We start from the raw sequence: 17234 nt of genomic DNA, 5'->3' as shown, positions 1-17234 counted from the left end.
TTCCCATATATGCGTAATGGATAATGGACATTGTGCGTGGGTAGCGTGGGCGGGCACGTGTCTGTCTCTCTGCATTTGGATCTACGGAGGCTTGTCAGTTCACTTTGAGAATGATTGATGGTAATATGTTTGTCCATTTAATCCCTCTCCGGGTTTATCTTTACATTACAAACTTAGCATAGTAGGTACTGTCTGTGTTTTCTTGTTCATATTCCCAAATGCATAAAAAGATTCCTGACAATGATGTGTTATAAACTTCATAGATCTCTCTCTCTCTGTTTGTTTCTTCCAGTGTGCTGTTTTGTGGTCCACAAAAGGTGCCATGAGTTTGTCACCTTCTCATGTCCTGGAGCTGACAAGGGCCCTGACACAGATGTAAGTGGTTCATGTACATGTTTTTTTTTTTTATTATTATTATTATAAGCAATAGATTTGTGTAGACTTATTATTAGACTTACTTATTCTGACAGTATAAGCTTAACATAATAATAGCAGCATAGCACTTTTACAATTGTCACGCAGGAAGGAAAAATGTCTTCTTCATGTGAGATTCTTGACTTAGAAAGGAATATGTACAGTATTTCACAGGTTCACAATGTAACTTCTCTCGTAGGGATTTTGCCGCCTACTTGTCTCTGTGATTATACTTGCAATGTTCCACAGTATGGCATTATATTTAGACCTGTCATGATCATTTAGAAGAGTGCTATATTGCTGAAGTAAATATGGACAATACACGATATAATATTGAAACCAAACCATAAAGCAAAATTATATCCCACAAAGTATTGTAATGTATAATAGTGTTAAAAGCAATAAATAAATAACAGAATGCAACGCTTATAGTCAGTTTCATGGTCATAATTCAAATTTCTACAGCATCATATTGCAGAAAAAATAACTCCAAATAAAGCTAAGAAAAAAGTACCATAAATATTGACCCTACAAACTGACTGTTCCATCCAACAACCAATCAGCACTGACTTGTTTTTTTTGTCATACATGAGTCATTTTCAATATACTGATAATGACACAGTTTAATGTCTACATGTGCTAGCTTTACTTTGTTATGCTCTTTGATACGCACTGTTTTGACTAGCATCTGAGTCTCTCTAATACGTTAACAGACAGGCTGAGTTGTAGATGAGTCATATTACTACAGTACTTTCTGGTCTCATTGGCCTGTAATACAAAAATGCATCATACAAGATCCGACTGACTATAGCATTAGACTGTGGCGTTATGAAAAATATACCAGCAATTGTACTTAACCTCCAATTTTAATTAAACCTTCTCTGTATATTTACCTGTATCAACAATCCATATATCATATTCTTTTGTTGAACCTAATTAGCCTCTTTTGGCCCTTTGCTTGGGAGATACAGATGGAGTGGGCGGCTACTCTCTGGAGAACAGTATGTGTTTAAATACAGCATATGCTATCCCAATACGCAATATACACCACTATATCCTGCATCATAGGTGAAGGGCAGGCGTGCTCACAATATCCTGACTACTATAGGATATAATTTCAAGGTACAAACTTTTTTTTTTTCAGTTTACAAAGCTCATCATAATGTGCTTTTTTGGAGTAGGGGATTTAGTATGTAAACTGCATGATTGAGCTAAATAATAATCAAAACATGTCCTGTTCAAAACTGTAGAACTAATAGGTACTTTTCACAGTGGCAGATTTTCAAAATGGCTACATGTGTGACTCGTAATCAGATTTTTTTGAATAATCACTAATAAGTACAGAGCTGTCGGCAGGGGTAGGGGGTTGGTGAAAACAGACATTTTCAGATCACTTTACATTTCCAACAAAAACGTACTATTTCAGCGAGTAAAAACTGTGCTTTTTAACACGTTGTCATTTGGCTTTGTCTTGGATTACATTTATTCATTTCATTTTTTGCTTTTCCAACAGTTGTTGTTAATTCTGCCTGACTCGCAGGCTAACTTCTTGTTATTCAGTGATTCTTCTGCTTAGCTTTGTCTGTCTCGCCTCTCTGTCTATCCCCTGCCAAGTCTCTCCACACACACCTTCCACGCTGCCTTCAAGTGCCCATTGTGAATATCACTGTTATTGTGCCAACCAAATCTGGCACTCAGTGAATAAGTGGGTCTCAGAGGACAAACCTTTGAATTAAATAATATGGGGACATCTCAAAACTCTATTTCCCCTTTATAAACTTATCCAGCTCAAAAAAAGTTTATTTTCTTTCAGCTCTTGGCAATAATTCAATAATAACCTTTCAGCTCATTGGAATTCATGGTTGCCTTTTCTTTCTCTTTAGGCAAATCTATTCAGACAGATGCATCCTGGGACTTGAGACGATGGGCAGACGATTGGCATTGATCACTATGCTAAACATGACATCAATTGTCTGTCTGTTCCTATGTAACTGTGGTATTTTGTAAATTAATATATTAATTAATAATATTTCCACTAAGGCATTGGTCCTATCTTGGAATGAAGAGATAATCGGATTTAGCCACAATGTTAAGGTGAAAGTCATTAAATAAAAAAATTAAAAAAAACATTTTTGACCTCATACATTTTTCTGTGTATAAATCAGAAAAAGATTACTGTTTTTTTCTGAAGTCTATACTCTATTGCACTAGCGAGAAAATGAAGAAAAAAAAAAAAAACACATATGGACACAACACTGGACTATAAGTCACATTTTTGGGGGAAATTTATTTTACAAAATTCGAGACCAAGAACAGACATTTTATCTTTAAAGGCAAGTTATAATAAGTAAATATAATATAATAGTTAATAATAACAATAAAATAGAGAACAACAGGCTGAATATCAGAACAGCACGCTAATGTAACACATTTATATTTATTCAGCTACATGAAGCATAGACAGAACTGAACACGTGTCTTGTTTGTTAATGTAAGATATTAACAGTTAATCAGATAACTAAAGAATAAAAAACAAGCCAAAAAAAAAAAACAAGTTTACTTTGGATCTCACTCCAAATCACTCAATCCTTTGAATTCTTCATCCTCTGTGTTGCTTCTAAACAACTCCACCTGCTCCGGAGGTAGATGAAGCGCCACTTCCCTGTGGCTGTCATACTGGTAAACACATCTAGAGCGCCCTTGCACACTTGTCAGTTTATATGTTTGAATAATTTCACATATAACTTGCATCTGAGTTTAAGTCGCATCCCCGGACAAAAAAGTGCAACTTATAGTCCAAAAATACGGTACTAACCTTTTCTTTAATTAGCCTGTATATGCTATATGTGTTAAGTCAGTTGAAGTTATATTTAACAAATATATATGTAATTAATTACATCAACTACCACTATACTACTAAAAATACTAATACCAATAACAGCAGACTAATAACTTGACCACTATTAGTTCTAGACTGATCTAAAAGAAAAAAAGAAAAATATAATTAAAAACCATTTCATTATGGCATATGATTTTACTTTGTACTTTAAAATGTTACACACAGGCATGTACTGTATGCAAGCGCATACTTCTGTTTGCATTTTTCCCATATGTAAAATGCATGTGTCAGCCATACAACTATTGGACAGTGTTTGACCTGGTACTTCCTGTCCATCTCAAATCACTCAAGTATGACTCAGGACACATATCAATCTTCTGCTTCCTCTCTCTTACTACGGCTCCCTCTCACCACTGCCACCTCTGCCCCTCAGTGGGTGAATCATCATTGCCCTGTCACTGCTCTGTGTCTGCTCCCTCCCCTGTAAACCCCTCCTCCCTCCGCACACTGTGGGCTCCGAGTGACCCTCACACCAACTGGCAGCGGTGGTTGTCGTCATTTATCTGTCTTTGATCCACACAAAAACAGAACTACGTAAGATAGCATTAGCATTTCAGTGGAAAGTGCTGCTGCTTCTCTCTGATGCTGTTGTCTGTCCATTGAGCGGCCTGGGCTTGCGTGGGTGTTAAATAGTGCTGTATTATCAGTCAAGCATCACTTTAAAAACAGTGAATGGAAATGATTCACCCATAGAGAAAAAAAAACAAGCTTTTATTTTACAACCACGTTATATTGACATTGTTGTTGTTCACTTGTGTTTGGGGAGCATTCAGTCATGTTACTTAATTTAAGCTGTAAAAGTCAGTTACACGGGGCAGATTAAACCTCACATCGTGGTATTGCTGTTACTTTCTCTGGCAAATCGGCTTTGCAACCATCTGTCTGCTCATTACCAACACAGCACCAATGCTTTGCCAAACTGTTACATTTTCTATCCAGCTCTCAGTGACTGGTGCTTTATTTCATGTAGAAGATACAGTATGCATTTCTATTACAAATGAACACATCATATTTGACAGGGAGGATTTGCTAAAAAATGTAATTGCAGTGGAACAGCTTTATGCTTTAATGTCAGTATTCTTTTCAGTAGTTTGCGCTGAGCCTTTTGAAATGCCATTTGAGATTGCAACAGCTGACATCTAAACGCAAACCATAAGTGAATTCTGTTTTATATAACTGTAAAACTATTAAAGTGAAGTTTTAAAGTGACATTATTTGGCTTATTATTTCATCTAAGTTATAAGGGCACTTAACACCATGCAGCAAGGGCCTACTGATTTAGATTTGAGGACTCACTAAGAACACTAACATTTCCATTACAATGTTCGATCAGTTGATATTTGCCTTAATTTTTTACATTTTTGAGGTAAGTGGACAGTCAGACTTTGATTTCACGTACCGGTAATCACTTAGCCCAGACTTGATTCTTACCAGTCAGTTCCAGTTGAGTTCTGGCACAGGCGCCCTATAATTTAATATACAGAACATTACAGCACCAACTTATTTCATTCTGTTAGTGTAACTGATTGGCCCACTTGCTCACACACACTTATATGCTCATTTGGCTTACATAGAGGTAGACCAGCGCTCTGTAGATGGAGCGCTCCTCATTAAAACAGCCCTCAGCCTCAGTGACTCGGTGCTAAAGTCTACACCACTGTTATTGCTCTGACCACTGTGACCACTGTCATTAGTCATCGGCCTCGCAGAAATGAAGACACGATGGACGGTAAGGAGAGGTGTTGATGTGTCATAAGTGGATGGGGAAATACTTTTTTACTTTTTTCAATTACAAATAAGGGCTATATTCGTCTTTAGGCAATAAGAGGATTTTTTAAATAGCTTTTTTATAGTACGATAAATATGTATCAATAATAATAAGTCAGTAGCAATATTACCAAATCAGTGCTTGATAAATCAAATAAAATAAATTTACTTCCTGCTTCTGAAGAGTGCAGATGCAAACCTTTCTTGCTCCTGCTGCTTCCTCCTTACTTTGCTTTTTTGCTTTTTTAATCATTTTACCTCTTCCATTGCTGGGAGATTTGTTTAGTTATGATTTTCTCTTAAGTAAACCAAGATTTATATTTTTTAACAATATTTTTGACGAGCCACCAACATGTCCTCGGGAAGAAACAAAAGGAATTCTTTCTGCGAACGCTGTCGGAACTATCAACAACAAATTATTGAGCTACAAGCACGGATATTTGTTTTAGAATCTGAAAAAGGACTTCACCGAACGCTCCCTGTGACCTCCAGTGGTAAGCAGCCTACAGTTACTTTCAGAGAAGAGAGTGAAAAAACTGCTACTTTCAACTTAAACCTGAGTGATACGGTGTCTTTTCCAAAACTTTGTAAAGACAAGAATTTCAAGCCAACGCGACAAGTGATAAGAGACAATGCTAATATAGTTACATCACCCAAAATACAGCTTACAAACAGATTTTTACCACTGTCACAGACTGATGTTGATGTTAATATACAAACAGAAAATTGATTTTTGTCGCAAAACAAGAGCAATGAAGTTGGCAAAAGAGCGGCGGCAGACAGGCGGTCTGTGCCAAACGTCAAGGTCAGAAATACGCTGCTGCTAGGAGACGAGCTATCAGAGATGTGACTCACAGAGGAATCCAAACTTGCTAATTACACTGTTTCTGAGATTACAAAACTCCTCCCAAAGGTTTTGTCAACACACCAAGGAGCTAAACAGCTGATTGTGCACGTGGGTGCAGTTGACACCGGAATGAATCAGACTGAAATCTTGAAAAGGGATTTCATTGAATTATTTGAGGAGCTTGATAAAGTGGAGGTTAAGACTTTCATCAGTGGACCTCTTCCTACCATAGACAGAAGGAAGATGAACAAATTTACCCGGCTGCTTCAGCTGAACACATGACTGCACTACATTGAGAACTTTGATCTATTCTGGAAACGAACGAATCCCTGTTCTGGGGAAATGGCCCGCACCTGAGCAGAGGTGGAGTGAGAGTGTTGACGGATAATCTCCTCCACGCTCTGAGAAACCGGCCTGGACAGGGTCCTGGGCTGGTGAGAGAAAAGAGGAATGAGAGAAGCATTCCTGCTGCACCAACCAGAGACCGAGCCAATGTGTCAGCACCACCAGCAGCACCACAACTACAACCACCACCTCCCCCAGCGAAGGAGTCACCACCAGCAGCACAACTATCTCCCCCAGTGAAGGATTCAGCAGCACCACCACCTCCCCAAGAGAACAAATCAGCATCACCACCACCTTCAAAAGTGAAGGATGCATCTCCAGTGTCACTTCCCTCGGTGACACTGGAGTGACACTATATATATATATATATATATATATATATATATATATATATATATATATATATATATATATCCCCTGTTGTTCAATCTCTACATGCTGCCATTAGGCCAGTTAATACACAGCAATAATGTGTCCTACCACAACTCTGCAGATGATACTCAGATCTATGTCTCACTAGCAGCAGGTGAATTTGGACCAGTGGATTCACTCTGCCACTGCATCCAACAGATCAGTGTGTGGATGCAAAACAACTTTCTTCTGCTAAACTCAGACAAGACTGAAGTCATCATCTTTGGCCACAAAACATAGAGAAAGTGTCAGCAGTCACCTCCAGTCTCTCTCTCTAAAACCTTCAAATCAGGCTAGAAATCTAGGGGTAATAATGGACTCAGACTTGAACTTTAACAGCCACATCAAATCAGTAACATCTGCAGCTTTTTACCACCTAAAAAAACATTGCAAAAATCAAAGGTAAACCGTCAAAGACAGACTTGGAGAGACTTATCCATGCATTTGTCTCCAGTAGGTTAGACTACTGTAACGGCCTGCTCACTAGCCTCTCCAAACGAGCCTTAACACAGCTGCAGTACATCCAGAACGCTGCTGCTCGGGTCCTGACTAGAACCAGGAAGTATGAGCACTTAAATCCTGTGCTCTGCACTGGCTTCCTGTAGCTCAAAGAATAGACTTTTCAGTTTATGTAGAACAAGGCAAAGGTATTTTTCTGACATTATTGGAAGTTGTAGTAACAACTCTCGTGTCCTGTTTGCAACGGTAAACAGATTAACAAGTTGAGATTCAAGTATAACACAAAACATGAATGGACTGAATCAGTTAGCAGATAATGGTAGGAATGTCACTTTATATCCCTGTTTGGGAGAGTATTAGTATTAGTATTAACATTTATAATAATAATTCATTTAAAATCATTGTTCTCACTGAGTGTAAAACCAGAAAGAAAACCTAAGAAACATTGCTTTCCCTATTATCTCTCGTGTGACCTATAGTGGCAGCTGAAGAACATCATACTCTAATACCCGGAGCGGGGAGCAGATTAAAGCTTAGACTGTCACTTACTGTCAACTTGTGCCAAAGGGTAGAAGGTGGTGAATTAACCCCAACTGTATACGGTACAGTATCTCAGAGGTTAGTTTAAAAGGATAGACATCTGCCTGTGTGAAGATGAGCTGATGAAAGTGTGTATTACAGACACTACTATTATGTAATACTGTGGCACTAAAGAGCTGAGAGAAAACTCCACGGTCAACAGTAATCTGAAGAATGAAGGAGCAGGACTTCAGGCACAGCTCACGGCAAAGCAAAGCCAGCATCCTAGCAGTTCATCAAGGGAAATATGAACGCAGAGGGATAAATCTACTGCGTTGACTAAAGGTAGTATCGTGACTATCATGTTTTTCAAGGAAATAGACCATATATCCTCGTTTTCACTGGTTCGCTTTTGAGCGAATCAGTATAAGCTGCAAGTGTCTCCACTGTCTAGAGTGAACCGCACTGCCCCGTTTGAGGGTACTAGCTCCCAGAGGGGGCCAGCATGGTACGGATCACTTTAGCTAAGCTGTGGCTACACAAGAAACGAGACGATGAGACGGGCAAGACAGAACGCAGACTCCAAGACGGCAAAATGCAGATATAAATATAAAATAATAATCTGTCACCAAACGCTGACTTGATGCCGTATTTCCAGTAATGGCAACTTTATATGTTGACGAAACAGACCCATTCCAAGGCAACTCAAAGTGACCCATGCCAGTGGAAACGTATTTCCACTGGCACTAAGTTTATGATGATGTCACTATGGTAGACATTAAAAGTGCTGAAGAATTATCTGAAATTTGTACTTAAATACACGAATTATGTCATTGAATATATTAGTAAAGTAAATAAGTAAAATAAAAAATAAAATAAAAATTATATATTGCATGTCTGGGGTGAGGGAAGTCTGGGAGTCCCTGCATAAACTGCTGCCCCCATGACCCGGCCCCGGATAGGACGAAGAAAATGAATGACTTGACGCAAAATATTCAACAACATAGTTTTACATACCGAAATGTAGAACAGAAATGAAGTACTTTTTAGGAAATTCTACTATTAGGTCATGTGATATTGCACTTTGGACATGTTTTTTTTTTCTCACTACTCAAATTTTGCTTAGTACTCCATAGTCCATACGCCATAGAACTGAAAAAACAAGAATTTATCAATGGAAACCCATCCTATACATTGTGAAACATTAATGGTTGTTTGACAGAGAATGTGGGTGTTTCCCAACTATTACCATGCTGCTTCCACTGATCAATAATATAAATACCATAATACGACATCGGGCTTAGGATGTGAATAATTTGAATGCCACAATTATCCCACACACTTAGAATCCCTCAGGGTGTGGTATCAAAATCTATGTGGTTCCCAGCCCCAGATGTCCACCAAGGCGTGTGGGAAATATGAGCAATTACATAAGAGGTTGATTTAATTACAGATATCAAACTGTAATCTGCAGTTGTTGGTCCCATGCCTGGTTATATAATTTAGTTTAATAGTTTTTTCGACGGATTTGTGACTACCCATCAGCTGTTAACAAAAATGCCTGAAAAATACAGGAGGTAGCCTATTTGTAACTAACATAAAGGTGTACAAGATTTTCAGCTCATGTGTGTGTTATTTTCCAGTTTACATACAGTAGCATCCCACTACTTTTTGAATTGAGGTTTTATTATACTCACTAAAATTATTGGTATCACTTATCAACATCCTCTTGTGAGTTGTGAATGTAAACAGTTGTATTAGAGTTCTCTTTTGCACTTGGAACAGTAAACTTGCTATAAATCTATGGCTGACTGTGGCTCTTGATATTGTCATCATTGCCAATTTTATAACTTTCCTGAGCATGAATGCTATTTCTGTAAGACACGATAAACGCAATCTTAGTGTAGTGCCATATAACCAAGACCTTAGACATACTACAAATGCTTCATCGTCATTGCGAGGTGTGAAAAAGATGGTATATTTTGAAAACTTTTAGCATGCTTGTATTTTGAGTCATCCAGCGTTTGAAATTGTCTGTCTGATCAAAACACGCACGGTCGGACTTCTTTATTATAGCACAACCTCCTACTGACTTCAGCACAGTGGTGGGAAGGGTCGATATATGGATCTAATTTAGCAAAACAATAAACTGGGTATTCTACGCTCACAGCTAGCTCCTTTTTAGCCACTTTAGTTTGTCCTTTTCAGATGCGGGTTGCAAATAAACACGATATTAGCTATTTGGGGAAGAGGCAATATGAACAACAGGGCATGAATAATGTAGGCAGCCAAAAGACCAAGTGAATTATTTAAATGTTTTCATAATATAAAGAGTAATAATTAATTCGTTTTAGCGCTCTTCCAGAACAATTGTGTGCATTATTCACTCCACACCTACACTGGGGCAGACAGATCACAACGAGGCTGCCAATCTGTGCCATTGGCTCCTCTGAGCAACAAGATCATTCTCACACTAAATTCATGCACACGGGCAAGGTTAGGATGAAATGTCTTGCCCATGGACACAACAACAGTGGCCTATGCAGTGGTTCAAACTGCTGACCTACAGGTTGACAAAACCACTCTCAAATTTGCCTTAACTTATATAATAATGATAATAATATAATAACTTTAATAATATAACAAGTGAAATGTGTTAAGTGTTAATATTATCAGGCTATTGTTAAACACTATAGTCAGTGGGTTAAGTTCTCACCGATCAGAAATTCCGTTTTTGAATGAGCTAAAAGTTCATACTTAAAATAATTATATAATAGTAATTGTTATTTTTGTACAACATCCTCTCAGTGTATGTTTTCAGTTTATGTACATAAAAACATCTTGTTCTGGCAGCGCTGACATTTAGCAAGTTATTAAACAAGATCAAGTCTAATGCAAATTAGGACGCTGTGTCTAATTAGATTACAAAGTTTGTCTGTTTTCTCTTGAGATTAGTGGCGCACTGAATACTCTTCCTTTTACAGTAGAATAGGTCTGTGAAAGTTAGACTATTATTGTAAGAGACTGGGATAAGCAGCACAGAATATGATTAGAATTGTATATTCAAACCTCTGCGCTTCAGTTTAGAAAGAACAAAGTTAGTTCTGCCTGCAGTAAAGATGAAGGGAAGAGGAAGGTATTGTAGTTTTGGGCATGTGGAAGCTACACCCCTGAAGAACAAAAGAAGAAACAAAAAGAAAAGGAAGTAATGAGCTCACTGGAGATGCAGCCAGGGCAAAGCAAAAACTTTGGGTGCCCACTGTATTCAATTTGAACCTTTCACCACAAGGACACAATATAAGACAGTGCCATTGATAATTGAAATGTAGCAGCTAGGACTACACTGTACACTAGGACTGCACAATATATCGCAATCAAATCAAAATCTAAGTTTGAGTTATGGCTGGCAAAAAGCTCCTGTTATTTAGTTGATAGAATGTCCTCTACAAAGAACAAACTTTCATTATTATTTCATTGCTACACTTGTCAGAAAACTCTTTTTTTTCTCAAAACTGTGCAGCTGTAATATACTCTGAACTTGGTACATGTAGATCTAATTGAAATGTGCGCTTGTATGTTGTTTTTTTTTGTTTTTTTCTTTCGTGATGAGTCAATGAATCAAACTATGCACCCCACACTTACAGCAGTCGTTCAAAAGGTGCACTAACATGGATGCCCCAGAAATGTCAGTCCAGGCTCTGCTCTGCAGTGCTACTAAGAAAGTTACTTATAAAGTGGACTGGCTGCAGTCTTAGTGAGATTTATAGCTCTATCTGTGACCTGCCTGACTATCTCTTCTAACCTTCTCCGATCCCACTTTACTTTGTCTTTTTTTGTCTGCTCAGTCTGAACCTTGACTGAATTACTCAATAATTGATTCTGGTGTAGTGATACCAAATGTCCAGATTACACGAGGGAGACTGATTGATTGTCTCAGTCTACTGACCTTAGAGGTGTTGAGTTGCAGAGCACATAAGCGCTCATTTGTAATTATATAATGGATAGATGTTAGCACAGACAGATTAAAGATGGAGCTAGAACTCTGTGATGAGGAGAGGAAGATGAAAAATCAGCAGTCTGGGAGGAGTGGAGAGTCTGATCGATTATTATTATACTCCTTATAGTTATGCATGAAATCGTGTACTGACGAGTGCACAATGCTGTTAGTTAGTCTGTAATATACACTATACACACACTATGTACACACTATGACTTTTCTGTGGAAACAAGTCATTTTAATCACTCATTTGTCCAGGATCAGTCCATTGTTTTCTGGTGGAGTATTTGCTACCTGATTGTCTCATTGTCTTCATGGAGATGTCATTGCTAAGTTGTATTTATAAGTTTAATGCCATGCTATGAAGTACTCTAGCAAAAGACATGCAGATGGCAGACCCCCACTAAAAAGTTTACTTTGTACACCTTTATTCTAGAGACAAGAACTAGGTGAAAAGACAGGGACTACATACTTTTACTTGTGTAGATGTTGTCTACATTTTTTAAATAATTTGTACAACCTTTATTGCAAAGTAACTAGGTACTAGGTACTTTCCATTACTAGATACTTTCCATTTCGTAGGTAATGTTGTGCGCATTTTTAAATACTTACAAAATGAATTCTAAGGAATCACTTTCACCTGCATTTTTATTAGTTGTAGTCACGTACAAATAATTTTTGACCACAGTTTCAATTGTGTTGGTTGCACCTTCAAAATCACTGTAAACTGTAGGCATAGTTGTAGTAGTTGTGTTAATATTAGCTATATAGGTAGTGATAGTTGAAGCACAAGTACTGGCAAAGATGCAGTAGTCATAGTAGTAGTAGTATTACGACTTATTTCCATTCTCTCCTCACACATTGGACTTTCTCTCTGCAAGCATTATGAGACCTACTTGAGTCTTTCCCTTGAGTTTATTTGTTCAGTCCCACTCAGTCAACTTTGAAACGCCTTTAAATCAAAATGAAATCTTGCGTGATCATCTACACTATTATTTAGCACTTCAGGATCATCACATCTCACAATTGAATTATATTGGACAAGAGTCTGATGAATAATTTATGGCCTGTGGGTAAACAGTGTATCTTGAGGCAGACGGCAGCCGGGGATGTGACCTATTCAGCAAAGTGGAGGCGGAGGCAGGAGCGTGGTGTTGAATGTCATCACTAGGGAGGACCACAGGACAGACGGAGCAGGGAAAGGCAGTGGGAGGCCAGGGGGAGGGCAGGGGGGAGGGCAGAGGTCCAGCGGCTAACATTCTTAAAGTGAACTCATTTGGAGCTAAAAATACTTTACTTGATATTTAAGTTGGCCCAAACAGTGGTATGTACCACAGTTAATATTCAGAAAGAAATTCAAAACCCTGTATGTGTTTATGTAAGGCAGTTTTTAATGGATTTGTGAGTATATCCAAGAATTGCATACTAAAATTGTTCTAGTATGTCTCTGTATTGTATAGCTTTATTGTTATTGTTCTATTCTTTGTCTTATCTGTCACCAGTTCAACACTGTTCCTGACACTTTTTAAAATACATATTCACCGCAGCTCATCTTGAAGAACTGCTAATACTAACTTGTAAGGAATCATATAATGTTGAATTTTCCTCAAACATGTAGTAAACTTAATTAGCCACTTTCATTTTGTGTTTTGATTGTCAATGATCTAATTATTCAATCATAAGGCACAGTGATTCACATCATCAGTGATTTTTTATTTATTTATTTATTTTGCCAGAAAATAAACTGATGCCATGTCCGTTTGTGAGTCACTTGAGGCTAAACCCTGAGCAGTGTATTGTGGTAATGGTAGAGGGAGGGAGACACCATGCTGAGTCTCTCCTACAAAGACACCACGGTTAGTACTGCTCTTTCGGGACATCACCTCCAAATCGCAGCTTTTCACTTCCTTCTACCTCTCCCTTCAGCCAATATGAGCAATACCTAACTGTTAATTTTGGAACCAAAGTATGTGCTTGTAAAATGAGTTGTATATGCCAGTTATGGGGCTGGGTGTTAATGCAAAACAATGGATCACCATTTATTTGCTTGCATTACTCAATCTTGCTTTACAAAAACAAAATAAAAATGTCTTTCAATATTAATTTTATGAATAAAAACAAGACAGATTATTAATCACTGAAGTTTAATACAGAAAATAGTTACATGTCTTTCCCCATTGTCTGAACTCTGCTCCAAAACACAAGCTTTTACTGACAGAGAACTGGCTGGGGACCTGTCGATTTAAAAAACCCAACCATATCACTGACGATTAGACATGACTGAATCTCGATCTTGATTCAATTTAAATTAATTGCACAGCTTTAGCCAGTTACCCTTTCCTTGTATTTGAGTTGCAGTTGTAAAAATATCCAAACTCACAATATGTTACTGGAGTGACGATAAAAACAGTTCCCTCGAGAATAGCCAAAAAGAGCCCCACTTTGTACATTCTGCCAAAGTGACACCTCAGCTGTTTGTTGTGCACACGGCACAGACCTGTCACAGACTATTTTAGGCTACACTCTAGACTGTTTTAGTGTCTCAGATATTATGTGTGATAAAATAAACAATACTTACTCAATGATACTCTGTGCCAAAACTATTTAGTATAACTCTATACTCTAACTCTGTTTTGTATTCTTGTCACATCATTTGTAAGTTGAAGTATGAGCTGCTATGATAGTAGAAATGGTATTACGATCAGGTAAGAGAACAGCAGATATACAAAAACTATTAAAATAGGCTTAAATCTAACACAACACTCTGTAAGTAGAGTAAAAATATGGCTACAACTCTATTATGTAACAAACAGCACGTTAAGTGACTTCATTGTATTGTACCAGTGGTTCACATGTTGCAGTCCTCAGCATGATTAATACAGGTGGATGACACATGTACAGTTAGCAGTGTTCATTGTACTGATTAGATGTTTTATTAATCTTAATCTTACATTTATTCTGAGTCATAAATCCTAATACATTAATCCTAAAACAACTGTATAATTCAGCACAAAATTTCCTTTGCTTGTCAGCTTGAACAGTGACGCACCTAAACTGGTGGGACTGCTCCAGTCCCCGACTGTGCCTGCACCAGGGACAGCCCTTTGTTACAGTTACAGAGGGTGAATCATCTCACACCAACCCAAGAAGCACTACAGAAATAGCAAGTGTAAACTTGACTTTGAGCTGCCTCTTAACAAAACTCCACACTGGAGACAGTGGGTGAAACCCAATTTGTTATAAATCTAATATCACGTTTTCATCTAAAGGTGCACTATGTAACTTTTCTAGGATGGTCTGCCATCTGCTTTCTGTGGAGTTAGAATTGCTTTACCTAGAATCTTCCACAGTATGGCAATAAACTTGCTTATCTAGTTCAGGCGAGATCTGTGGAGAGGCGAGTCCACTGACTACAAATCTATGTTCTTCATTTCATATTTGACAAATAAAAACAGCTGTAATTTAATAAATGCAAGATTTATAAGTTTAATGCCATACTGTGGAACATTCCAGGTAAAGCAATACTATCTCCATGCAGACAAGCAGGTAGAAAACTCTCCTTCAGAAAAGTTCACCGTGCACCTTTAATACAACATTTGTGAGAATCAACATAGTATCTTTTATGATTGAAATTTTATTCTATTCCATGAGTTAAAGTGTTCTTTTTTTAATTCATTTAACCATTTGCTTTGAAAAATGCACACTAAGTATTTGTTATGACTTTAGCTCCGGACACAATTAAGAGTGAATACCCTGCCCAGAGAGCTACCAACATAATGTAAAATAGTCTCTGATTATGACATGTCTTTTCCTAATATCGCACTGTCCTACTGGGACGTATTACAAACCTTATTAAATGTAACAGTGCGTTCCCTGACCGTTTGGTCCATCTTTTATCCTCTGCAGCTCTGCGTGTATCTTTGTGAGAACAGAAACCCTGCGGCCTCATTACGCTGTCACCGCTGCCTTCCTCCTGCCGCAGCCCGGTTCACATCATTAGTCAGTTTGGTTTGTGACGCCCCATCTTACAAGAATAGACCTGCCCAAAAGCCAAAAGACCTGTAATATTCTTCTAAGTATCTCCAGCACAATTATAGTAGCAGCTTATCAAATCACTGATTCGTTGTGTGGGATCATATCGAGTCTGCTAATTATACAAGTTATGTTAGGTTACTAGAGGAAACATGACATTTGTCTTTGTCAAGTCTGTGAGGATACATTTGTGAGATTTTCTCCAATTGAAAAGATGATGTTTTTTTTACTCTACAGAACATTATTGTTACTAAAATTGGAATCAAATTGTGCATGTTGTTGAATGTGCTTATATTTTTTCTGGTTGAGGGTCCACCACTTGCTTGTCTCCATGGAGATTTTATTGCTTTGCCTGTAATGTTTCATAGTATGGAGAAAGTGAAGATGTTACTAGGAACATAGAGAATAAGGACCTACCCCAAAGCTAAAACATAGTGCCCAGGCACGATTTGAATGAGACATCGAATAGTTTAGGGGTAAAAGCTTTATTCATTGAGTTACACTCCACACCTGTAATTAAATATGTATCTACTAAACTGAATCATCTGCCCCTTAACTGCCCCAGCAGTAAAATGTAAGTCAAAAATTAGCCAGACCTACAGGGATGAGGTAACTCAATTCTGACTGTAAATTCTTGATCCAGAATGGAATTTAATTTTGTCATTTTTGATTAGTTCTGTCAGCGCTAACTGTATTCACAGATGACATTTTCAGTGGAAATAATTGTCTGATAACAACATGCAAATTGTGTTTCAGCACAGAAATAATATTTCAACAGGGGAGCGCATGTGGGGGGCGACATGGGGTAAAAATCTGTTCAGGTAAACACCAGGAAATCTGCAAAGATAAACAAATGCTAATCAAGCAAAATTACTTGTATGACTATCAATCAACATTGTTTTAGTGTGTTGACATTTAACTCATGTCTGTGCTTTGTTTTTATTCCTAATTCATGACTAATCAGATGACTAAAATATTTTTAATAATAATAGTAATCTGCACTATGTTACCATTTTCACTACTTTTTTCTATTTGTGTATGTACATAGAGACTAGAGGGAAATTAATTACCCACAAAGCTATATACCACAGCCTTAATGAAATGTGCATCTGGGGTCAAGGGTCACCTCCTCTGAGTGCACATCACTGCTACACGCCTGATTGAGTATCAGCGGCATGTGCGATCCAAGCGAGGATTTGCCTGTCAATAACACCTCGTGGATTAGCAGCCCACTGCCCGGCCAGCTGTTGATCTTTTGGCTCCATCCTAAATCCTTGTAACTCTTTGACGATCTGAAAACTTTCCAAGATTGTTTGTTTGTGTCTTTTGTTAAATACCGACGTCAGTAAGGTGAAAAATGCGTTGTAATCGTAAGTGGCAAGGAAAGCCCCCTCTGGCAGCTGTATTTTTATGTAATTGCAGAGACGTTAATGCTAGCACACAAACATTACTCACACAGTTAAGTGGCACCACGCTTATCGTCTAAGGCTTGGATTCGGGACAGAAACATCAGGGGCCAAAAGGTCTCCGGCCAGCTACAGGCC

General features: G+C 38.0%; 1 protein-coding gene across 2 annotated transcripts in view; it reads left to right on the top strand.

Annotated features, from left to right (window-relative positions):
- Positions 1 to 17234, top strand: part of prkcab (protein kinase C, alpha, b) — an 87035-nt gene that overhangs the window by 29813 nt on the left and 39988 nt on the right. For both annotated transcript variants that reach the window (XM_033970947.2, XM_033970946.2), the window contains exon 3: positions 293 to 375. In XM_033970947.2, coding sequence (XP_033826838.1) covers positions 293 to 375 — 83 coding nt within the window. The remainder of the gene's footprint in view (positions 1 to 292; positions 376 to 17234) is intronic.

Source organism: Periophthalmus magnuspinnatus, chromosome 8, assembly GCF_009829125.3.
Source record: "Periophthalmus magnuspinnatus isolate fPerMag1 chromosome 8, fPerMag1.2.pri, whole genome shotgun sequence".
Lineage (NCBI taxonomy): Eukaryota > Metazoa > Chordata > Actinopteri > Gobiiformes > Gobiidae > Periophthalmus > Periophthalmus magnuspinnatus.
This window is presented reverse-complemented; position numbering and strand designations above follow the sequence as displayed.